The 25,007-nt window shown below is 44.8% G+C and overlaps 1 protein-coding gene across 4 annotated transcripts in view; it reads right to left on the reverse strand.

Annotated features, from left to right (window-relative positions):
* Window positions 1–25,007, reverse strand: part of lrp2a (low density lipoprotein receptor-related protein 2a) — a 65,945-nt gene that overhangs the window by 31,172 nt on the left and 9,766 nt on the right. For 2 of the 4 annotated variants that reach the window (XM_014164081.3, XM_014164077.3), the window contains exons 6-39: window positions 23,582–23,695; window positions 23,247–23,363; window positions 22,434–22,577; window positions 22,217–22,336; window positions 21,960–22,088; window positions 21,275–21,444; window positions 20,004–20,227; window positions 16,810–17,016; window positions 16,446–16,648; window positions 16,218–16,358; window positions 15,839–16,042; window positions 14,985–15,177; window positions 14,041–14,166; window positions 13,433–13,563; window positions 13,003–13,140; window positions 12,623–12,907; window positions 12,196–12,435; window positions 11,924–12,043; window positions 11,582–11,698; window positions 11,470–11,490; window positions 10,760–11,140; window positions 10,455–10,469; window positions 9,834–10,082; window positions 8,902–9,113; window positions 8,605–8,789; window positions 8,272–8,500; window positions 3,953–4,130; window positions 3,627–3,755; window positions 2,725–2,891; window positions 2,486–2,629; window positions 2,196–2,305; window positions 1,491–1,668; window positions 1,029–1,242; window positions 92–331 (exon numbers count right to left, since the gene is read on the reverse strand). In XM_014164081.3, the coding sequence (XP_014019556.1) occupies window positions 92–331; window positions 1,029–1,242; window positions 1,491–1,668; window positions 2,196–2,305; window positions 2,486–2,629; window positions 2,725–2,891; window positions 3,627–3,755; window positions 3,953–4,130; window positions 8,272–8,500; window positions 8,605–8,789; window positions 8,902–9,113; window positions 9,834–10,082; window positions 10,455–10,469; window positions 10,760–11,140; window positions 11,470–11,490; window positions 11,582–11,698; window positions 11,924–12,043; window positions 12,196–12,435; window positions 12,623–12,907; window positions 13,003–13,140; window positions 13,433–13,563; window positions 14,041–14,166; window positions 14,985–15,177; window positions 15,839–16,042; window positions 16,218–16,358; window positions 16,446–16,648; window positions 16,810–17,016; window positions 20,004–20,227; window positions 21,275–21,444; window positions 21,960–22,088; window positions 22,217–22,336; window positions 22,434–22,577; window positions 23,247–23,363; window positions 23,582–23,695 (5,775 nt within the window). The remainder of the gene's footprint in view (window positions 1–91; window positions 332–1,028; window positions 1,243–1,490; window positions 1,669–2,195; window positions 2,306–2,485; window positions 2,630–2,724; window positions 2,892–3,626; window positions 3,756–3,952; window positions 4,131–8,271; window positions 8,501–8,604; window positions 8,790–8,901; window positions 9,114–9,833; window positions 10,083–10,454; window positions 10,470–10,759; window positions 11,141–11,469; window positions 11,491–11,581; window positions 11,699–11,923; window positions 12,044–12,195; window positions 12,436–12,622; window positions 12,908–13,002; window positions 13,141–13,432; window positions 13,564–14,040; window positions 14,167–14,984; window positions 15,178–15,838; window positions 16,043–16,217; window positions 16,359–16,445; window positions 16,649–16,809; window positions 17,017–20,003; window positions 20,228–21,274; window positions 21,445–21,959; window positions 22,089–22,216; window positions 22,337–22,433; window positions 22,578–23,246; window positions 23,364–23,581; window positions 23,696–25,007) is intronic. The other 2 variants (XM_014164082.3, XM_014164078.3) reach the window with 1 other exon arrangement.

Below are 25,007 nucleotides of genomic sequence, written 5' to 3' on the forward strand. Positions count from 1 at the left end.
CATTCATAAAGCATCCATAAAACCTCCATATGCATGACTTAAAGAGTTAGAATGTCCTGCAGCAGGAGTTTTATATCTGAACAACACCTACCTCTCCCAGCCACTGGCACCATGGCTTCAGAGTGGTCAGCCCCCTCCAGACTGAAGCCTTTGAGGGCAGACAGCATGGAGATGACCACGTAGGACTGGTATGAAGCACAGGTTCTGTTGTCCGCGCTCAGCTTGAAGCCCGTAGCACAGGCACAGGTATACAGGCCTCCGGGCCGCGGTAGACACAGGTGCTCACACAGCCCCATGTTGTTGCTGCAGCCGTTGGATGTACCAGCCGAGGCTGCAGAGGCAAAGACCACATGGTTGATTAGGACATCGTTCATATACAACGGGAGTCTGGCCAAATAGAACTAGACATTTATTAAGAATTTCGAAACAACTTCTAGGTCTTGGGCGACAAGCGCAACGCCAGGGACTTCTCAAAATGAAACTAAACTATTACAAATGACATTACTGGAACTGAAAGTAACCTGCGCCTCATTTCTTAGTCATCATTGGAAGAATCTGACGCCAACACCACTTTTGATACATTGTTGCCAAATCAGGCTCAAGGCTTGTTTTATTCCTAGAAACCATGTCACTTACAATATCTGCTCTGTTTTAGGGGATAAAGGAACACTGCTTGTTCCGTACACAATGCCCAGTGTTCCTAATAAGGGAAGAGGAATTGGTCAACTAATAACCCACTCCATCTCCCTAGTAATTACCCAACAGCTATCAAAAACACCGAAGCAAAACCATAATTCAGCAATGCTATTTCTTTACCACAAAAAAACAGAACAGACAAAATATGTATGTTTGCATACTGATTAAACACTCAACACAATAAAAATAAAAAAATCCAATAAACTGGTAGTCTTGACGCTTCCAACAAGTTAATGGTTCTTATTTAACCAACGCTTAGGTCTCAATCCGGATCAATGGAGCGGGGTTCATATTTGCTTGGCTGTGTACCATCAGGTCCCTCAGATACTCACTCTCCCTGTAGTGCACCTTCAGTACTCTCAGTCCAGACACGTTGTCCCGCAGCACCACCTTGTTAGCCCCGGTGGCCTTGTCCACGCGCTCTATCACCTCAAAGTCCCGGTCAGTGAAGTACAGGAAGCTCTCATGAACAGCAACACCCCAGGGATGGGACAAGCCTGTCACTATAGTGATGCGATTGGTCCCGTCTGGGTCGCCACGCTCAATCTGTGGGGTTTTAATAATATCAAGACTGCCATTAATAACATGTCAAATATATGTGTAATAGGCATTGAGGTGGACTACATAAGTGGTATATTGTTAGAGTCAGACACTATATAGGGCACCCTATTCCCTATATAGTGCACTTTAATTGACCAGAGCCCTATGGGCCCTTGTCAAAAGTAGTGTACTATATAGGGAATAGGGTGGCATTTGAGTCACAGGCAGTGGTTAAGGTAGTGATGACGACCCACCATTCCAGCGCCTGTGACAGCCCAGTACAGCTTGTTCTCGCTGATGTCCACAGTGATGAACTCCACCTGATCCAGGTTGTTGGTGAACAGGGTGACAGGGTTGGAGCCGTCCAAGTCTGCAGCTGCTACCTTGGCAGGGATGCCACTCTCTGTGCCCTGGTCTGTCCAGTACAGTTTCCTTACAGAGAGACACAGCTATGAATACAGCCCCTCAGCAGCTCAATCACCTCCTATGAGAACATCTACAACAGATTCAATCAATGTGTGAGATTAAGCGAGAAATGTATATCTCAATTATGTCATTAAAGAAAAAAGGAATGTTCGCAACTCTGGTAAACTCCCATGGTGATTTAAGGAGACGCACAAAAAGGACAACGTTTTGATCCAACTGTTTTGTGCTTCTGATTACCAGATTTGCGGACATTCCTTTTTCTTTGATACGTTCTTCTGTCCTGCAGCTGATAAGCTGGATTTGCATATTTTCCCCCTTTTTTTATTATGTCATTATACATTCGATATGCTAACAATGAATAGGTAATAGGTGTACATATTCCCTGGTGGTGGCTTGTTGGAGTGTGTTGTGTGGTATACAGTAACAGTGGTAAGTCTCTCTCTGGGGGTGGAGCAAATGGCAGGCAGGCAGATAGGGCTCAGTGACTGTGGAGATGAGCAGCCGTGCCAGAGCAGTGTTAAAAATGGGCTTACCCGCGTGCTGGGTCCACAGCGATGCCAACCGGAGTGCCTGCGCCAGTCGGGGAGCCATTATTGGTGATTAGAGTCTTTCTGTACTGCATCTCCCCTCTCAGCCTCAAAACCTGACAAAGCACACAAATGCACGCACATACTGTATCAGATATACCCCTGACAGAGGGAAACCAACTAAGATAACGACTTTATTTTTCTAAATACGATGATCACCGTCAGTACCATTCATTTTCCAAAATAACTGCGTTGTTTTCTACAGGAGCATAGAGAGTATGGATGTTTCAGCTCACCTCAATAGACTGGGTGGCTGGGTTGGTGTAGTACAGGTTCTCTGTTATCCAGTCCAGGGCCAGGCCCACAGGGGAACCCAGGATGGCTGCCGGGGCAAACTCTGTCCTGTTGGTACCGTCCGACTTCACTCTGTGGATCTCACCCTACAGAGGAGAAGGGACAGGGTTGGTCAGAGCCTAGGGACAGTAGAGTAGTCTCACTTCACGTCTCTGTTCGTGTGGACAGTGCGAACACTTACCGGGTGCTCCACCCAATAGATGGTCTGCTCAGTGATGTCAAAGTCCACATCGTATCCATTCTGAAGTCCAGCAACAGGTACCATGGCATCGTTGCTCTTGACGTCCGGGTTCAAGGGAATGCCGTATATGACACTATCTCTCACCACCACCAAGAAAGGATCCTCAACTGCAGGAAAACCAAACTATTCATCACCAAACAAGATATGACGGCTACAAACGGACATGTCTATAGCCTACGGGGCGCTGATTTTCTTTTTTAAAACAGAAACAAATACTACAATTTGGTATCACCATACTTTCTTCCTAAGACCTCTTAATGTTGAAAGAAGGTTGAAAGAGGAGGGGGTTCAGATGGGCTGGTGAAAGTTTGTTCCACAGCCCTGATTTGCTTTGTCATCAGAGATTAGAATCAATGGATAGCTCGGGGGCATTTTCATTCTTGGGTAATTCACCTCTCAGGGGAGAATGTGTTCTGCATGGCTAGAAAAAGCTGAAGCCCTGCAACCTGATATGGGTTAAGCTGTTGACCTAAAGAGGACTCTCTGGACTTCACATTAAAGGTCCCTTGTCTTATTGAAACCTTAGCCACACTTTTATGATCCTAAATATTTACTTCTGGAAAGGGATTTTACAACAGAATTTAAATGGGATACTGTTGACAAGTCCCTAGCCTCTAAAATATGAGTCTGGCGCTCTAGGAGCTGGATAGTCCCCCTTAAAATATATTATCAAAGAGCAGCTCTGTATGTAGGTTTGAGAAGGATTTACAGCAATTCCTACTCCATTAATAAAAGCTTTATGAGTTATGACTGTTACAATCTATCTGTTCCATCTGACCTCACTTCCTTTTTAATCAAACTGTGAGTGATGAGCGTTTCCCTCAGGTTGGCATGGAGCCTACCTCTGGCACAGGTGATTTGGTCTGCAGCCAGGGTACAGCCTGATGGGCAGGCACAGGAGTAGAAGCTGGGCCCCACGGCCGACAGCAGACAGATATGAGAACAGGGGCTGCTAAAGCAGTGGTTTTCACCTGCACACGGGTCCCATAACACACACAAGAAAAAAAAGGTCAACAGTGTTCAGTCACCTCTGGTTTCATTCTGAAATGTAATTTCAAATACAATGACAAAACTGTACTGTGGCAATACCAGCTTATGATATCACCATGCCAAATATATATTTTCAGTCGGCCTATCACCATGCCAAATATGTATGTCCTTGTCCTACCTGCGGGCTGCCTGGACGGGTGTACCGCCACCAGGCCCATGGGCTGAGGGAGGTTGTAGAGCATCACTGTCTGGTTCTCCCCGTGCCACTTATGGGCTCGGATAACGCGGTTGATGTATCTGTCGGTCCAATACACAAAATCCTCAAAAATGGTAATTGCGTGGGGATGTTGCAGTACCTTTTTATTGAGAGCAGCAAAAGACAAGAAGTGCATTTTATTGATATTATTCCACACAAAGGGGAAATAAGCAAATTTGAATAAAAATTATATTATGTATGTAATGTTCTCCTAGCTTAAAAACAGTATCAATAGCATCTACACTGAACAAAAATATAAACGCAACATGCAACAATTTCAAAGATTTTACTGAGTTACTGTTCATTCACTGCCATGAAAAAGTATTTGCCCCGTCTTTTTTTTCTGCATATTTTTTTACACTGAATGTTATCAGCTCTTCAACCAAAACCTAATGTTATATAAAAGGGACCCTGACCCTGAACAAATAACATAAAAAATGTATACATATTTCATTTATTTATTAAAGAAAGTAATGCAAAACCAATGCCCCCGTGTGAAAAAGTAATTGCACCCTTAAACTCAATAACTGGTTACACTATCTTTAGCTGCAATAACTGCAATCGAACACTTCTTGTAGTTATCAATTAGTTTCTCATTGCACCGGGGTGGAATTTTGGCCCACTCCTCCATGCAGAACAGCTTCAACTCAGTGACAATTGTGGGTTTTCGAGCATGAACTGCTCATTTCAAGTCCTGCCACAACATCTGAATGGGGTTTAGGTCTAGACTTTTATTAGGCCATTACAAAACGTTCAATTTCTTATTCTTCAACGATTCTGATGTAGACTTGCTTGTGTGTTTTGGATCATTGTCTTGCTGCATGACCCAGCTGCGCTTCAGCTTCAGCTCACAGACGGATGGCCTGACATTCTCCTGTAGAATTCTCTGATACAGAACAGAATGCATGGTTCCTTCAATGATGGCATGGCATCCAGGTCCTGATGCAGCAAAGCATCCCCAAACCATGACACTACCACCACCATGCTTGACCGCTGGTATGAGGTTCTTACTGTGGAATACAGTGTTTGATTTTCGCCAGGTATAACGGGGCCCATGTCAGCCAAAGAGTTCTACTTTTGACTCATCGGTCCATAGAACATTGTTTCAGAACTCTTGAGGATCATCCAGGTGCTTTTTGGCAAACTTTAGACGAGCATTCATGTTCGTCTTAGTGAGCAATGGTTTCCGCCTTGCTACTCCACCATGAATCCCATTTTTGCCCAGTGTCTTTCTGATGGTGGAATCATGAACATTGACCTTAGCCGAGGCGAGAGAGGCCTAGAGATCCCTGGATGTTGTTCTAGGGTTCTTTGCAGAGGTGTGGACTCGAGTCACATGACTTGGACTCGAGTCAGACTTGAGTCACAAATTTGATGACTTGAGACTCAACTTGATAGAAAATAAAACAACTTCAGACTTGACTTCGACTTGGAGTCTCAAGACTTGGGACTCGACTTATATTTGAGACCGATGACATCTGCCCAGGTTTTGTTACGTTTTGTCACTCATTTTGTGGCAGAGAGTCTCCGTGGATTAGGCTACTCTCCACGCAGCCAGAGACAGTATCGCACTTACCCCCAAAAAATATATATTGGCTAGTGAAACGCACACTCGGCCCTCTGATTGGATCAGCAAACTGTCAATCAACACAGGTCGGGTGAGCTACAGTAGCGTAGTGAGAACGTTTTGCGGGGTCGAGAGTGTGAAACTGAATGAGAAAAATACATTTTAAAAAATCTGTGGTGTAAAGTACTTAAGTAAAAATACTTTAAAGTACTACTTAAGTAGTTTTTTGGGGGTATCTGTACTTTACTATACTATTTCTTTCACTTTTACTGCACTACATTCCTGAAGAAAAGAATGTACTTTATACTCCATACATTTGCCCTGACACCCAAAAGTATTCGTTACATTTTGAAGCAGGACAGGAATCTTGTCCAATCCACGCACGTATCAAGAAGAAATCCCTGGTCATCCCTACTGTATCTGATCTTACATTGATGTTTTTAATTTTTTTATTCTACCTTTAGTTAACTAGGCAAGTCAGTTAAGAACAAATTCTTATTTACAATGACGGCCTACACCAGCCAAACCCGGACAACGCTAGACCAATTGTGCGCCGCCCTATGGGACTCCCAATCACGGCCGGTTGTGATACAGCCTGGAATTGACCAAGGGTGTCTGTAGTGATGCCTCAAGTACTGAGATGCAGTGCCTTAGACCTCTGCGCCACTCTTGATACTTAAGTATATTTTAACAATTACATTTACTTTTGATACTTAAGTATATTTCAAACCAAACACCCCCCCCCCCCCTAGCGGCGCCACCCGGCGTACCACCTGGGCGAGTCTAAGGCATGGGAGCTGGACGAGCCGGCTGAGGCATGTCGTGGGAGCCTGCCGAGCCAACCGAGGCTTGTGATCCTCTCGAGCCAGCTGAAGCATGGGAGCTGGACGAGCCAGCTGAGGCATGGGAGCTGGACGAGCCAGCTGAGGCATGGGAGCCTGACAGGCCAGCTGAGGCATGGGAGCCTGACGAGCCAGCTGAGGCATGGGAGCCTGACGAGCCAGCTGAGGCATGGGAGCCTGACGAGCCAGCTGAGGCATCCCCGGTTGCTTCGGCAGCGGCACACGGACCCGACGTCACAAACAAAAACTAAAAAACTAAAACTCCCTGATGCTTCAAATTGTGGAGTCGGCATTCTGTAAGGACAGACGCTGGGAGACGAGAAGCAAGTACAGGGAGTGAATATTTAATGAAAAAACAGAAAGGAACCAAAACACGAACACCGTCTGGACAAGGGACACATAATGACATTAATGCTGACTAGGGAAAGAAACTGAGGAAGTGACCGATATAGGGGAGGTAATTAATAACGTGATGAATGCCAGGTGAGTCCGATGAAGCGCTGATGCGCGTAACAATGGTTACAGGTGTGCGTAATGATAAGCAGCCTGGCGACCTCGAGCACCAGAGAGGGGGAGCGGGAGCGGGAGCAGACGTGACAAAACATTTTTGGTGATCAAGAATATTAACTGTTTACTTTTCATGGTCACCTGCAATGGGGCATCAAGCAACAATTACTAGCATAGGCCTATTGGTCGTTTGGTATGTCAAAATTGCTTGAAATGTATAATTGAGTTATGAACCTTGCATTTGTTAATTATTAGATAATCAAAATGTGTTGTAGACAAAATAATGAATAGGGCTGTCTGGTAGCCTCAATAAATAGACAAAGATTTCGTGACCTTGGGACCATATGGTTCTATCAGCACTAAGCATAGTTCTGAGATATTGAGAGTCAGTTTTCACATCCCAGATGTCAGAACTGTTTTGTAGTGAATTCTTTTTTCATAACCCATTAAGGTCCTCACCTTAAAAGTACCTAAAGTACCTACAAACACTGTCTGCCATCTGCCCGGTACAGTTGAAACCGGGATTCATCCGTGAAGAGGGGGCATCGAAGGTGAGCATTTGCCCACTGAAGTCGTGTTACGCCGCCGAACTGCAGTCAGGTCAAGACCCTGGTGAGGACAACGAGCACGTAGATGAACTTCCCTGAGACGGTTTCTGGTAGTTTGTACAGAAATTCTTCAGTTGTGCAAACCCACAGTTTCGTCAGCTGTCTGGGTGGCTGGTCTTAGATGATCCCGCAGGTGAAGAAGCCGGATGTGGAGGTCCTAGGCTGGTGTGGTTACACGTGGTCTGCGGTTGTGAGGCCGGTTAGACGTACTGCCAAATTCTCTAAAACGATGTTGTAGGCAGCTTTTGGTAGAGAAATTAACATTACATTCTCTGGCAACCGCTGTGGTGGACTTTCCTGCAGTCAGCATGCCAATTGCACGCTCCATCAAAACTTGAGACATCTGTGGCACTGTGTTGTGTGACAGAATTGTACATTTTAGAGTGGCCTTTTATTGTCCCCAGCACCTGTGTAATGATCATGCTGTTTAATCAGCTTCTTGATATGCCACACCTGTCAGGTGGATGGATTATCTCGGCAAAGGAGAAATGCTCACTAACAGGGTTGTAAACAAATTTGAAAGAAATAACAGGGTTGTAAACAAACATTTGAGAGAAATACACTTTTTGTGCGCATGTAAAATTTCGGGGATTTTTTATTTCAGCTCATGAAACATGGGACCAACACTTTACATGTTGCAGTCATATTTTTGGTCATTATGTATCAATGATTTGATATCTATGTAAAGAATGTAAATAAAAAATGTAATTTGCTCACCAGATCGCTGGCCAGAACTTGTTTCCTGTTTTTGCCATTGTAATCACAGTAGTCAATAAAATCCAGGTAGGCATCCGCGAAGTAGAGCAGATTGTTGGGATAGTCAATGGTTAGGCCGTTGGGCCAGTACAGTTTGTTGCTTATGATGGTTGTCCTCATCTTCCCGTCCATACTGGCCTTCTCAATGCGAGGGTTCCTCCCCCAGTCTGTCCAGAACATGAGGTGAGCACTGCACAGTAGATTAACTGTTATAGTTACAGTCAATTACGCTGTTTTCATTCGTTACATTTTGAATTTCCACTGTGTACTCTACTCTCTAAAGATGAGCCTCACCTGTCCCTAGGGTCCAGCACAATGGCTCTGGGATTGGTCACATTCTCACTGACCAAGACAGTCCTGTGGGTGCCGTCCAGTTTGGACACCTCAATGGTCTCCAGAACGTAGTCAGTCCAGTATAGGTTCCTACCGACCCAGTCCACTGCCAGGCTCTCTGTCACTGTCACTCCACTGTCAAAAACCTGTCAAATCAACACACATATGTTTAACTTATTGGAGTTCATTCATTACCCTAGAGAATGTAGAAAACGTAGCATCTCTTTTGTGGGAAATGGAAGGGCATTCGGTACTCACCACAGCCCTGTCGCTGCCATTTTTGTGAGCGCTCCATATTCTGTCCTGGCTGGTGTCAGACCAGTACACCCGGTCAGTCACTGAGTCAAAGTCCAGCGCCACAATGTTTCGTCCATCCCGGACCAGCGAGCGGACCACATTGGGCTGAGTGGTTATGTCATCGGATACAATCTGATTTCGGCTGGCGACTAAAAGGAAAGCCTCACGTGAACCTGTAAACAAAAACTACTCTCTTTTCACCTGTGCATTACAATTCAAACAAGACTTCTCATCAGCTGTAGAAAATTCTTCCTTAAACTACAAAACAAGATAAGTTGAGCTCCTCAGGTATCTACAGCAGGGAATCAATGCAGCCTTGTTGGGAATAATGGCAGATTGAATTACAGGGCTTTTCAGCTGGTTATCTTTGAGGTAGATGGGCTCATGTCAGGCACACTGCTCATAAACAAGCCCTTTGTTGTTGATTATGTCCTAATTACCCGGAGAGAGAGTCAGTGAGTGACATATATGTTATTTGTCTTATCTGGGGAAATCAGAGTAGAGTGGGGAGAGAATGAAGAAGAGAGAGAGTGCATCCGCCCGGTGGTCTGGTGCCAACACCGGCTCCCTTCAGACCATTCATGTCCTGTCCTGTCTAGCCACTGGACAGTTTATCATGTCTGTGTGGGCCAATCAGATGCACTGCATATCCATCTCTGCCTGTCATCTAGGAGACTGGATTTAATCCACAGTGGGAGGATGTGTCTTATTTTGAAATTAGGCCAATTATGTTTAGAGGAAACATAACTGAGTATGTTGTGGACTAAATGGATTGGTCAAATCTATATGATGGATTGGTATGAAAATGTACGTAAATCGTTTCTAAGAGCACAAAATGGTAATGCGGCAGATGTCAATTCAACCCCCCCGCACACACACATCCTCCTCCTCACCTGAGACCTTGCATGTGCGTTGGTCAGCCTCCAGAGTGTATCCGTCGGAGCAGTGACAGCGAAAGGAGCCTCTCTCGTTGAAGCAATGCTGGCTACACAGGCCAGGGGGGCTACACTCGTCTATGTCATCACACGTCTTCGAGTCGTTACTCAGGTGGTAGCCCATGGGACACGTGCACTGGGCCCCAAACGGCCCCTGGATGCAGCCGTGGGTGCAACCTGCGTTGTTGTCAGTGCAGCTCTCCTGGTCTAGGACGGTAAAAAGAGGAGAGTCAATAAGAGATGGTAAGAAAATGAAACACCTTGGTGACACGTAACAGGTAATGTGGATACATTAACAAACTGAATGAAGGCACTACTGTAGCTAGCTGCTCAATCACAGTGCTACAAATAGCGCGTTCTACCCTAGAAAATATTTTGTGAATTTCATCAAAACACACCATTTGTACATTCTGAAACACATTTTCTACATTTGTAACTACAGACAAGAATTTCCCTTTATCCTTCAATTGTGTTTTGCACTATTCTACCCGTATTGAGTTGGTTAGTGTGGATGGCAGGTTTTGGGATGGATCAAAGCTACACGCGTGAGGTTTTACCAATGATTGAGGTTGTTCCTACCTGGTAAGGGCTCGTCTGAAAGCAGTGAGGAAGGCAAGAAAGGAAAATCATAGATCACTTTTAAGTTAATACAGACCAAATCAACACATGCATGATTTGAACACAAGATTCCACAAAAATTCCTCACAAACATTAACGCACTCAATTGGTTGTGACCAGAAATGCGGTGCAAAATATGTCAAGATTTCAAGTGACCAGTGAAACAAGAAAATTACAAAGGAAAATGTACAGAGAGTGCACTTCATTTTCGTAACATGACACTATTAGCATGCTGGCCTAAAAGGCAGAGAGAGATGGTGACTTACTGCAGAGCGGGGACTCGTCTGCACCATTGGGGCAGTCAGGATTGTTGTCACACACCCTGCTGATGTTGACACACATGCTGTGGCCCGGGCACTGCCACTGCCAGCTGGGGCAGCGGAAAGGTGGTGTGGGGCAGTCTCTCTCGTCACTCATGTCCCTACAGTCGTTGTCGCCGTCGCAGAGCCACCGTTGGTACACACAGTTGCCGTTGTCACAGCGGAACAGGGTGGTGGGGCAGGTGCGGAGGGGACAGACGTGGTGCTCGTCCGAGCCGTCCTCACAGTCCGGGTGACCGTCACACTCCCAGGTGGAGGGGATACAGCTGCCGTCCGACTGGCACTGGAACTCACTCTCATGGTGGCACATCCCTGGGGGTCTGGTGGCTGGGCACAGCAGGAGAAGGCAAGGTCAGACAGTGTAGTGAAGCGTGGCTGAAGCTCAGGGGGAAGCCTCAACAGAACCTCGGAGATGATGTCACTTCACTGAGAGTAATGCTCAAACTGCTGTGCTCTAAGACCCGTTGGTTGATCAACTCTGTATGTAGAAACTGATCCTTGTATTTTCTTCTTGTGACTCAAAACATTGAGTTGGTATACTTACAACAGCCATTGCATTTGTACTCTGTATCAAAACCCACTATTTGGACATTCTAGAACACACGTGACTACAGACAAAAAAAAAAGGTTTTACTAATGATTGAGGCTGTTCCTACCTGGTAAAGGCTCACGATCATCTGATAGCAGTGAGGAAGGCGAGAAAGGAGAATATATAAACGGATCATTACATTTTCTTGTAACTTTAAAAAAAAGAGCTTGAATACTTACGACAGCCAGACTCATCTGAGTGATCGCTACAGTCAAAGACCCCATCACAGCGGTAGTAGGAGTTGATACACTGATGTCCATTAGAACACTTGAACTCATAGAGAGTGCAGTTGTAAACTGAAACAAAAACAACAACAAAGGATGCCATTTAGAACATGCAAAGTCATTGTGTGTAGTGTTTAATACACATGGAATAAGATCAATGGGATAAGAGGCTAACGTACGCTTGAGCTTACGGTATATTCAATTGGCTTGAAATTGTGTGGCGCTTGTTGTTGGTGCTGTCCAACTACGCAAGTTCCTAAATACAGTACAGTGCGGAAATAATACAGAGACACTCACTGCAGCCCTGTTCGTCAGCCCCATCCGTACAGTCTCTGTCACCATCACACACATAGCTGGGGCCTATACAGCGGTGGTCTGGGCACTGGAACTGTTCCGGGTGGCATGTACCACTGAGGTCTACCAACACAGAGAGACCAATGGAGCTAACAGTTAAATGCAACACATCCTGACTGACGGTCATTCTCAAAAAAGACACTCAACAACAGAGGGATTACTCCTATAGTAAATGTGCGAAAATAAAAAAAGTGATCCTCGACTAGGAGACTCACTGCAGTTGGCCTCGTCCGAGCCGTCTCCACAGTCGTTGTCCGTGTCGCACAGCCAGACGTGTGGGATACAGCGGTTGTTGGCACAGGTGAACTGGTTGGCCGCGCAGGTGCCAGGGGTCTGGGTGGGGCAGTCCTGCTCGTCACTGCTGTCAAAGCAGTCGTTGTGCCCGTCACAGTGCCATCCACTGGGCACACAGTGCTGGTTGGCACAGGTGAATGCCCTGGGTGAGCAGGTGGTGTCTGAGAAAGAAAAGTAAGGATTAATGAAACATCATTTTTTTGGCTACTTTTTAACACCGTAACAAGCCATTCTAAGTATACTAAAGTATACAAAATATAAGTATATTAAACATTATTACTAATGCCCCAATAAAGTGCCTTGAATGACAAACAGCATACTCCATTGAAACGTAATATAATGCATTACTATGAGCGCCGCCACAGTTGGCCTCATCACTGTTGTCATGGCAATCGTCAACGCCGTCGCATCTGTAGTTCTGAGGGACACATTTCCCATTGGTGCAGGAGAAGGAATTGGAACCGCACTGCAGCGTGGGGGGCTCGTTGGAAGGGTCCTCTACACACGTCTGCTGGCTGGGCGCCAGCTTCATGCCATACGGACAGCCACACACCCTCTGGGAGTCCGGCACCGGGAAGCAGAAATGGCTGCAGTCTCCATTAGGGTTAGTATTCCTATTGCAGAAGTTGGAACCTGAGAGGGGTAGTAAATGAATCCAGTGATGGCCACAGAGTTATCCTCCATCACATAAACACTGCGGCAGGGAAAACAAAGAAAGAGTTTCTCACCGGTCTGGGAGTTGTAGTTGAAAGTTTTGACGTGCATGATGTGGCTGATTCCCCGCCTGATGATGACCATCTCTCCCCCGTCAGTCTTGCGCACCCGCACGATCCCACCCAGGCGCCAGTCAGTGAAATATGCATAACCTGGATGGGCCAAGCAGGAATGCTCATGAAACTGAGACCCGGCGTTGGGAATACCAGGGTACAACCTATGACATTAGCTATTTTATCTCTTATCATCACTGAACTAATGTTTGAGATGACACGGTAATTGCTCTCTCTAATGATCATCAATCAAGCTGGATGGACGGACGAGTAGTAATGAAATTCTAACGATGAAAGATTTTGTACAGTAACAAGGTAACTTTAATGCATCTGATGGAACAGTGTTGCATTCCATTCTTCGTGAATTTAAAAAAGGAGAAAATTGAATCACCTCCAAAGATGGTGAGACCAAAAGGATGTGAGATCTGAGTGATGCGCTCCAAAGACAGCCTGTTCTGTCCATCAAAGGTGCTGTGTTCGATCTTATCAAAGAAGGCATCCACCCAGTACAGGCGCATGGAGCTGGGGGGAGACAGGACGAGTAGAACAGACATTCTTAAACACTGTTGCACAAACATATTGTCAAGAGGAGGATTAGGGAAGATCAGTCTGATAAGAGGCTTAATGAGATCTTACAGACGTAGGATCTTAATTTGATCACTCTTTTGTTGCTGAGAATTTTGCTGGACAGCAGGAAATGCAGATGAGCATCGTGATTAACATAAATTCACTAAAAACCGCACTAACATATGGTTATATTAACAGTATTCCCCTTTTCATGCAGCCTCACTTTGACCAGCTAATAGCTTACAACCGATCAAGCAACGCACATAGTGTCACAATTTCTAAATGTAGTGACGAAGTCAATCCTATGCATCTGATTTGTTATGAATGAAATTGCTATTTGTTTTCTTGACTGAGTATTACTGGAAGATGAAGAATGGCGTATTGTGAGGCCATTCCTTTGGTCCTGCTAGGCTCTGGGGGCCATTGGCTCACCTCCAGTCGATAGCCAGGCCGTTGGGCCAGCCAAGAGTAGTGTTCACAATCGACAGAGCATGTGACCCATCACACCAGGCCCTCATAATCTTCGCTGGACGGTACCAGTCGGTCCAGAAAATATACCTGCCAAATAAAACATACACATTAACCAACACTCACATTTATATGGGAAAAGATCATAGTGTCATTTTCACCTCAACCGAAGTAGACTATGGCTTTAGGACCACTTCAGAATCTTTTATGAACTGAGAAATATAGACAGTTTATTTCAGAGCTCCACAGGGCTTTTTCCGTTTAAGCCAAGTTCTTAGTGTTCACTACAATACCGGCCTTCATGCAGCACTAATCTAGGCTGTTGGACTCAGATTCATTATGACTTTGAAGCTATTGGAAATGTCCCACTAGCACTAAATAAAGAGTCCTTTTATCAGGTTTGGGATTTAAAGTACGAACAATCTATGAATGGGTCGGTACCTCTCGCATTATACTAGGTGTGACTAGACACAACTGCTCAGTTTGCTAATGCTTTTTCATGTTCTTAAGAGGCAGGGATCCAGGATGAAAGCATGGGCCTCTGAGCCCTGCTGGTTCTGGCTAATGCCCTTACTAAATTGTGCATGCCCAGGACATTGGAGTACTTGACCGATTTCACACACTATCTTTGTCTCCCTTTGACATTCTATGGTCCTTTAAATGAATCTTAAACAAATATAATCCGATCCGCATTTATATTAATGAACTGAATAGAATCAAACGTTGGGATATTATGCTGTAAAAAACATGTATTCATCGGTAAAGTCAGCATTCTTCAAGCATCAACAAGATATATAACCCTATCGTGTCTGCTCTCCCTGCCTCTCTCTTGATTTTGTTGCAACATTAAGGCTGGAAGTGGCGCCAAGCCGCCACCCCCCCCCGAGCTCCAGCCAAGCTGTATTTACCCAATCACAGGGTGCACCACGATGGACCTTGGGTTGTTCAGGTTGCGTATGATGGCTCTCCTGGACTGATCGGCCACCTTCATGACTGAAATACTCCTGAAGCGCGGGTCCGTCCAGTAGAGGTTCTTTGAAATCCAGTCGAAAGCCAAGTCCTCCACGCCGTCCACTCTATTGGCAGCTAGCACCTCTCTGCCTGTGCAGATCAAAGCGGTGACACCGCCATTTAATACGGAGATGAAAGAGGAACACATTTAAGTAAATAGACTGTCAGCTTGCATTTGCGCTATGTAAACCTGATAGAGAAAACTAGGGCTGGTCAACCCTATGTTGCAAAAATAACACCACTGATCAGTACAGATTGTGGTTTCATTTTGTACTGTAATAACTTTACCACATTAGTAACTTATTTTACATGGAAGTTGGAAGATAAATATTAAATCTTCTACAACTTGTATTAATTATGTTCCCAGTGTTTGTTTTATCACATTCTGGAGCCTGACTTTGAGCTGTTACGTGAGAGTTTCACTGCTGTCCTTGCTCCTGCCTGTTCCCTCCCTCCCTCTCCCTCTCCCTCCCCCACTGCACTCCCCGGCTCCATAAGGCACTCCCCTAACTGCCGGTATAAGCTTGGCTGGATCACATGCTTGAGCTCTCTGCTTGAAAGGATATATGTAGGGATGTAACCATGGTTACAAAAAAGTATTTCCTCACATTCTAAAAATGAAAAAAAGCATTCAGTAATAATGAACTACAAATTCAGTTCTAAAAATATATTTCACAGAAAATTCGGTGTTTGATTCTAATATACAGTATCGAGTCATCAATCCAATCAAATAAATGTAGGATGCTCTCACCGGTGCCATCCACTTTCTGCTTGTAGATGATGTCTTTGGCCGTGTCTGAGAAGAAGATGGCATCGTCCTCTGCGCTGAAGTCCACCCCAACGAAGTAGGAGGGCGTTCCAGTGACAGGAAGGATGACATCCTCCTGAGAGGACAGGTTGAAGGGGATGCCTCGGACAGCCAGCTGGCTGGAGAAGAGAAGGAACTGCCTCACCGCTAGTGAGTGAGAAGAAGACATCCACCATGAACCTCCAGATCTTCTACCTCATATTTCACACCACATGGGCACTCACAGTATAAAGGACACATATAAAGGACACAGCACATTGAAGTGTACCAAGTCCAATGTTAATAGGGAAAAAGCGAAACAAGGTTTGTGTGTTGGCCTTACCAACACATCTCTTGCCATCAGCATGCAGGTCGTAGCCCATGCGACACCTGCAGCGGTAGCCCAGGCCTTGGTTGTCTGACCTGTGGCTTAGAATACAGATCTGCTCACAGCCGTCCCTGTCTACCCCGCAAGGGTTAGCCACTGTGAACACAACACACGCTCAGTCACTGACAGAACATTCAGAAGTGGGGAAGATCAGCGGCGTGGTTGTACCCGTGACATGCTTACCATATGGTTGCCTCAGTTGGTGTACCACTTGCACTCCATGTGGGGTCTGAGATGTGGTGTAGACCACCTGAGGGTTTGTGTCACTGAACTTGTTGGCTTTCATCACGGCCATCTTGGTCCAGTCAGTGAAATACACAGTGTGCTCAAACAGACTGATGCCAAAGGGATGGGGGATCACAGCACCTCCATGGACCACTGTTTTCCTGAAAGGTGGAGACAATACCCTGAGCAGACTGTACATTTTCCATTGTGAGAGACAGGGAAACGGCATTGTTTTGACTTCTTACATATGGTCTCTCCAGACATTTGGCCAAAAAACATCACACTTGAGCTCTTTCATAAGGAACATATCTGGTATGCTTACCTATGAAGCCCATCATATGTGGTGGTTTCAATATAGTCGTAGCGGCTGTCGACCCAGTAGACTCGCTTGGCATCAATATCCAGTGTGATCCCTGCTGGCCAGCCCAATTTAGTCCTGATGATCCCATAGCGATTGGTGCCATCCATGTAAGCCCGCTCCAAACCTGGCTCTCCATTCAGAGAGTCCCAGTCTGAGAAGAACAGGAACCTGTGAAGAAAATGTATTTTGGCTTAGTTAGGTACAGGTTACCAGCACAGTACATTGCCCAAATATTGTCAAAGACTCCAGCCACCTAAGCCACAGAATGTTCTTTCTGCTACCGGATTTGGCAAGTAGTACCAGTGCACCAAGTCGAGAACCAACAGGACCCTGAACAGCTTCTACCCCCAAGCCACAAGACAAGACTGCTAAATAGCTAATGAAATGGCTACCCAGACTACCTGCATGGACCCTTTCTTGCACTAACTCTCTTGCACACACACACTGGACTCTACCTACATATACTTAATTACACTTATACCCTAACATACACACACACGCTACAGTTGAAGTCGGAAGTTTACATATACTTAGGTTGGAGTCATTAAAACTCGTTTTTCAACCACTCCACAAATTTCTTGTAAGCAAATTATTACTTGTGCATGACACAAGTAATTTTTCCAACAACTGTTTACAGACAGATTATTTCACTTATAATTCACTGTATCACAATTCCAGTGGGTCAGAAGTTTACATACACTAAGTTGATTGTGCCTTTAAACAGCTTGGAAAATTCCAGAAAATGACGAAATGGCTTTAGAAGCAATTTCCAAACGCCTGAAGTTAACACGTTCATTTGTACAAACAATAGTACGTAAGTATAAACACCATGGACTACGCAGCCGTCATACCGCTCAGGAAGGAGATGCGTTCTGTCTCCTAGAGATGAACGTACTTTGGTGCGAAAAGTGCAAATCAATCCCAGAACAACAGCAAAGGACCTTTTGAAAATGCTGGAGGAAACAGGTACAAAAGTATCTATATCCACAGTAAAACGAGTCCTATATCAACATAACCTGATAGGCCGCTAAGCAAGGAAGAAGCCACTGCTCCAAAACTGCCATAAAAAAGCCAGACTACGGTTTGCAACTGCACATGGTGACAAAGATCATACTTTTTGGAGAAATGTCCTCTGGTCTGATGAAACAAAAATAGGATTGTTTAGCCATAATGACCATCGTTATGTTTGGAGGAAAAAGGGGGGATGCTTGCAAGCTGAAGAACACCATCTCAACCGTGAAGCACAGGGGTGGCAGCATCATGTTGTGGGGATGCTTTGCTGCAGGAGGGACTGGTGCACTTCACAAAATAGATGACATCATGAAGAATGAAAATTATGTGGATATATTGAAGCAACATCTCAAGACATCCGTCAGGAAGTTAAAGCTTGGTCGCAAATGGGTCTTCCAAATGGACAATGACCCCAAGCATACTTGCAAGCAAAGTTATGGAAAAATGGCTTAAGGACAACAAAGTCAAGTTATTGGAGCGGCCATCACAAAGCCCTGACCTCAAACCTATAGAAAATGTGTGGGCAGAACTGAAAAAGCGTGTGCGAGCAAGGAGGCCTACAAACCTAACTCAGTTACACCAGCTCTGTCAGGAGGAATGGGCCAAAATTCACCCAACTTATTGTGGGAAGCTTGTGGAAGGCTACCCGAAACGTTTGACCCAAGTTAAACAATTTAAAGGCAATGCTACCAAATACTCATTGAGTGTATGTCAACTTCTGACCCACTGAGAATGTGATGAAATAAATAAAAGCTGAAATAAATCATTCTCTCTACTATTATTCTGACATTTTACATTCCACAATAAAGTGGTGATCCTAACTGACCTAAGACAGGGATTTTTTACTAGGAGTTTAAATTAAATGTATTTGGCTAAGGTGTATGTAAACTTCCGACTTCAACTGTACCTACGCCCACACAAACAAAACATGCACACACATGCATACTGATGCCACACACTCACACACACACCTCGTACCCCTGCATATCGACTTGGTACTGGTACTCCCTGTATATAGCCATGTTATTTTCTACTCCCTAAATACACTGTGTACAAAACATTAGGAACACCTTCCTAACATTGAGTTGCACCCACTTTTGCCCTCAGAACACACTCAATTTGTCGTGGCATGGACAAGGTGTCGAAAGCGTTCCACAGGGATGCTGGCCCATGTTGACTCCAATGCTTCTCATAGTTGTGTCAAGTTGGCTGGATGTCCTTTGGGTGATGGCCCATTCTTGATTCACACGGGAAACTGTTGACGTGAAAAACTCAGCAGCGTTGCAGTTCTTGACACAAACCGGTACGCCTGGCACCTACTACCATACCCTGTTCAAAGGCACTTAAATCCATGTCTGAATTGTCTCAAGGCTTAAAAATCCTTCTTTAACCTGTCTCCTCACTTGGATTTATCAAGTGACATCAATAAGGGATCATAGCTTTCACCTGGATTCACCTGGTCAGTCTGTCATGGAAAGAGCAGGTGTTCTTAATGTTTTGTATACTCTGTGTATAGCCATGATATTTTTTGTCTTTATTTTTTTTCGTTCACTGTGTGTCCTCGTTTCACTATTTAAATTTTTCATTTGATTTTTTTAAACTCTGCATTGTTGAAAAAGTACCCGTAAGTAAGCATTTCACTGTTAGTCTACACCTGTTGTCTACGAAGCATGTGACAAATACAATTTGATTTATGTACTGGATGCAATATTGACCATTGGTAACCTGGATTCCATAGCAACAAAGTTATTCATCCTTTTAGCTATAAAACGACCAAGACTGCAACTCAACAAAAGGTGATACATAAGCGGATTTCCTTTTTTAATTGAATTTGAAACAGACACATCCTCCACTGTCTTTGTTCCCGGTCTTACAGGTAGGCCAGCCCTAAATCCCACCGAGGTAGAACAAGTGTGTACATTTAGCATCACTTCCCAATTCACCTGGCCCAGGCTCCACTCTGGAACTGCACTATTGGATTACAATGAGGCTCATCACTTTTAATACTGCTCACTAATCCGCCAGGAAAATCTGCAAATCGAACACACTCATTACTCCCTATTGGTACAGCATGAGAGAGAGACAGATAGATAGAGGGATGGAGGATGGAGGGATGGAGGATAGGGGAGGTCTGGTCGACTCACCCCACAGTTGGGTCCACGGCCAGCCCTCTGGGGTTTCCCAGATTCTCTGCGATCAGCGTCACCCGGTTATTCCCGTCAAAGTCCACCATGTCAATCCGGTTGACGCTGGCCTCCACCACATACAGCTTATTGTTCACCCAGTCCACGGCTAGGTTCTCTGGGTAGTCAACTGATACATTTAAAATCACCTGCATATTGGAACCGTCCATATCCACCGAAAACACCTGGCCACAAAAGAAAGCATTGTTGCTAAGAGATTAGCTCTTTGGTGGTTAAGGCTCCGGAAATTCATGGAGATATAAAGAAAAAAGAGACAGTCCGAGAAACAGGGACGAGGATATGTCAACATAATACCTCAACATGAGAAGGAAATTACTGTCATTAAGGCTGGGCTTTGGTTGCTTGTCTGACTTCCATCTTGTCTGTCTAGTAGCATTTGAGCAGTGCTGTCGGATAGTATTCTGAAACCTCTACCCTACTGATTCCAAGATGGCACCAGTTTCTCAGGCTTGAAGCCTTGGCACCTCGGAAGGGATAGTGCTCTTTACAGCTCTGGCTCGTTTGAAACAAGACCCAGACGTCTAAAAAGCAGGATTTTCAGCTGACCTGTTTAAAGAGAAACTGAATATGTGGAAGTAGCCTGCTAGTTTAACCTTCCTAGTACGTTCACATGGCCTGTTTGTGGTCCCCGCAATTTAAATACGCTGACATTCCGCCATGGAGGTGACTGATCTACACAGATACCCCACTGCTGGTATGTCCCCGCTTTTCAGCCTCATGGCTGGGGTTCAAACCATACAGAAGCCAAGTTGCTGAACAAAGCCCTTTGAGCTGGCCAAAGAATGCATATAACAGGGTGGACTCGTTGAAAACAAATACTGCACGATTACTTTGAACACGATTGGGTTACAAAAATTACACTGAGCTATGCGAACATCATACCAGCATATCAGACAGTTTTCCAGATTAGACATTTTGGATTCCATTTCCAACCTACTTCCCCTTCATTATGACCCAGCCATTTGGGAGCCGACAGGTCTACCATTTGTACAGTATTAACAGTGGCGGTATCTTAAAAGATCTGTCAAAGTATTCCCTCTCCTTTGAGGGGGGCAGGTTCCTGTACAACTCAAGCATTTCCTCAAACAATAAGCCTTTCTATCCTGTGGACTGTAACTACGGTCCACTGTACATGTAATTCTAACGATGCACTGATGCCTTAACAGGGCCACAGGAACCACTCATGTGAAGTATTTTAATGCCAGTATTACCTTGTTCTGAATAGTATCCGTCCAGAAGACTCTATTGAGGAGGTAGTGGAAGTCCACCCCGACAGGGACTCCTCTGTTCTGGGAATGGACCAGGGTGCGTGAGCTGTGTCCATGGATGTCACCAATCAGCAGGTCTTGGCCATTGGAGAAGACCAGCGAGGCTACGCTAGCTACAGACAGTAGACAAGGCAATCAGTAATATAACACGCTCAAACATTTCATAATCTCTTATAAACCCCTGTCATATGCTGTTTGAGCAGTTTTCTTTTTGTTGACTGTATATACTGTATAATCATTCATTCATTTACTCAGCAGTGGAAAACAGAAAATAAATAACAATACATTTTTGTCTGTCAGTTTTGAAGCCATACTATTGGGTTGATTCAAATCTTAATCTATCCTTTAATAAAATGTTTCATTTTATGTCATTTTTAGAAACTCAAATGGTCAAGATAATTTGATCTGTATTATTAACACAGCAAATCCATCCTTGCTGCTGGCCTCAAAGTCAGAGGGGTCCACAGACATAAACGACTGGCAGAAATAACACTGTGTGCAACATTGCACCAGAAAGCAGAGCAGGCGGACAGAGGCTGGCAGACAGGAGGCTGGGTTGAGGGCCTCTAGCCAGCAGGAATGACTTTGATATGTTGAATTATATTGAGGCTCAACACTGGCCACTCACTTGAGGTGTTAGCTCTGCAGTATCGGTGCTGCTCCAGGAAATAGCCCTCTCGACAGCTGCAGCGATGGGTTCCTATCCGGTCTTCACAGAGCTGGTCGCAGACGCCCCACATCTGACAGTCGTCAAAGTCTTCACCCAAGAATAAAATAAGGAAAAAACGGAATAATTCAAAGCACACATCCCATATTCTACCTCTAGTAGCCTGAGTTTCCAGTTCTTTCAATGTACCGTAACGGAGTCAATTTATCAGTATTTACCGATACAAGAGCGGCTGTTATTGTTGTTGACAGTGTACCCAGAAGGACATGTGCAGGTTCCTCCCTCAGGAGACGCATGACAGCGATGCTCACAGCTCAGAGAAGCACACCTCCAGATACCTGACAACCACAGACAGACGCACATTACTTCCAATGTCACTTCTCAAAATAAAGGGTGCGCGTGCATGCACTTTAAACTGGTTGTGTTGTTACTGACTGCAGTTGCGTCCAGCAGTGGCGTTGGTCTCATCCTCTCCGTCTGGACATTGGGCTGTCCCATCACACAGTTGGTCCATGGGGATACACAGGCCTGAGGACGGACAGGGCCATTCTCCAGGATAGCACTCACGCGATACAGCGTCTGCAGAGAAAACAAAGTCATCTTCATTGCCTTGCTTTGAGAAAACAGCAACAGTGTGTGTGAGGTATGCATTGAAGACAGCAGCCTTATCGGAGGATTCTGCAGCCCATCCTCCAAAAACACTCTTCAGTGTGGAGGAAAAATATATATCGATCTTTTTTTTACCTTTATTTAACCAGGTAAGACCCATTGAGGTTAAAAACCTATTTTGCGAGGGTGTACTAGTAAGAAGGCAAAACCGGGAAATGGCAGCGTGTACATCAAATATTACAGAAAAATACAAAATACACACAAAAGCGTCACAAGTTACAGATACAATTCAAGATTAGAAACAACTGCGACTATCACAAACAGTGTTGTCGATCAGAGTCTTAAAAACAGGCAAGGACACTAACTCCCGTAACTTTACTATCTTTTGAAGAATTCTAAAGCTCTTTGGAGGGGTGAGCGATCAAAGAGGGACTTGACTACCACACTTTAAGGAGCACAGAGCCTAGCCCATTCCAACCATGGAGACCGGAGGTGAATCAGGTTTCGACACAGCAGTGTTTCTCACTCCTTCAAGTGTGCTTCTACTGAACCCGCTTACTGTTTCTTTTTCAGGGTTCTGGGTCCAATATTAGAAATGTGTCAAGAGGAAGGGGAGCTGTCACTCTGTAGCATCCATACCACAGCCTTTCTCATCTGCATTGTCTTCACAGTCGTCTTCTCCATCACAAAGCCAGACCTGGTGAACACAGCGACCGCTGGGGCACGTGAAGTAACTCCCTCTGCAAGTGGGATAGGCTACAGGGCAAGAGAGAGAGAGAGAAAGAGAGAGAGAGAGAGAGAGAGAGAGAGAGAGAGAGAGAGAGAGAGAAAGAGAGAGAGAGAGAAGCACATCGAAAAGGTCAGATTAAGTCCAAATTCGGGGGAGAAACATCTGGGTGAGGAGTTAAGATTAGAGGTGCAGACTATGGGTTGACAGATAGCAGTAGCGGTGCGAGGAGGGTAGAGGTACGCACTGCAGCTCTGTTCATCACTCCGGTCTCCACAGTCGTCGTCATGGTCACAGACATAGCGTTGAGGGACACACTCTCCGTTTCCGCATTGGAACAGGCCACTGCTGCAGTGCTGTGCTGAATAAAACAGACACAAAACCCCTTCAGTGACTGACTGTATGTGTCAGTTTTTCATCTTATCCCTGCTGCACTGACCGGACGAGGGCCTGGTGAAATACGTGGTCATTCGTCACAGCTAGGGCTGTGGCGGTCATACAATTTCGTCAGCCGGTGATTGTCAAGCAGATAACTGCTGGTCTCACGGTAAGTGACCGTTAATTAACATGAACACATTTAGCATCTCCTGGCTTCCACACACTGATGCAGAACTTTGGAACATCTACATTTTAAAAAGTCGAATAAATCCATGTAATATAGCCTACACCATCACAATAAATCCATGATTTATTTTAGACAGGTCTAAAGAAACATGACATGAAGAAAATGTAGTTTATTTCAGAAGAACAGAATAGCACTGTCTGAGTTGTCCTTATGTTGGCTGTGCCATATGGATGTGGGCTACACTAGTTCATTTAGCAGACAAGATTTGCTTAGAATTCCGTGGCATTATTTTATATTGTTTTGTAGTATGAAGAATACAAATGAACAAAGCGAAATCAAATAGAAAGGATATTTTCTCCAAATGATTTGAGAGAGTGTGCGAATGCGGCTATTCTGTGTTGAGCGGTTAACAAAGAAACAGGTACTCCTGTATGCTTCATTTAGAGTTATTTATGTAACGTTAGTTGTGATACAAATGTTGGGCTATATGTTTTGTACATTCTAAGGCTGCATGATGCGACTCCAATGATAATTTGAAAGAAGTTGCATGAAAGGCATAAGCTCTGCTTATGGCTGTACACACTCCAATAGTCTCTCATTAACAATTTGGCAAGCACTTGATAATGCCTCGAATTTCCCGGCTGCATCCCCTTTGTATGGCCGTAATGCCCCTAAATAAATCCATGTCTTTTGAGGCCAGTGGCTGTTGTGCCCTTGGGCTGAATATAATAATTATAATTCCCTTCTCCCGGGTGTGTGCCGGAGCACCTCTCACTCACATGACTTGATTGGGTCTTTTTCACAGGCTACAAGTGAAGACAGACACATCGGGGACGCAACTGCTCGAGTCCTTATCCAATTCCCGAGGCGCATATTGAAGATATAGGAAGAACTATCCACATTTACTTTTCATCAGCCAACAAAATGAGTCGGCCTAACAAACAGCAAAAGCACTAGCCTATGTCAATCTACTATCCCCCATAGTACAAAAGTTGACCTATTGTATTCTGAGCGAGAAATACATATTCCAAACATAGTCTGGGACAGTTGTGGGATGCGATAGATCCCAAATTAATACAACCACTAGCATCAAAAAAACTGTTTTAAG

The sequence above is a fragment of the Salmo salar genome, chromosome 21 (assembly GCF_965601325.2).
Source record: "Salmo salar chromosome 21, fSalSal1, whole genome shotgun sequence".
Lineage (NCBI taxonomy): Eukaryota > Metazoa > Chordata > Actinopteri > Salmoniformes > Salmonidae > Salmo > Salmo salar.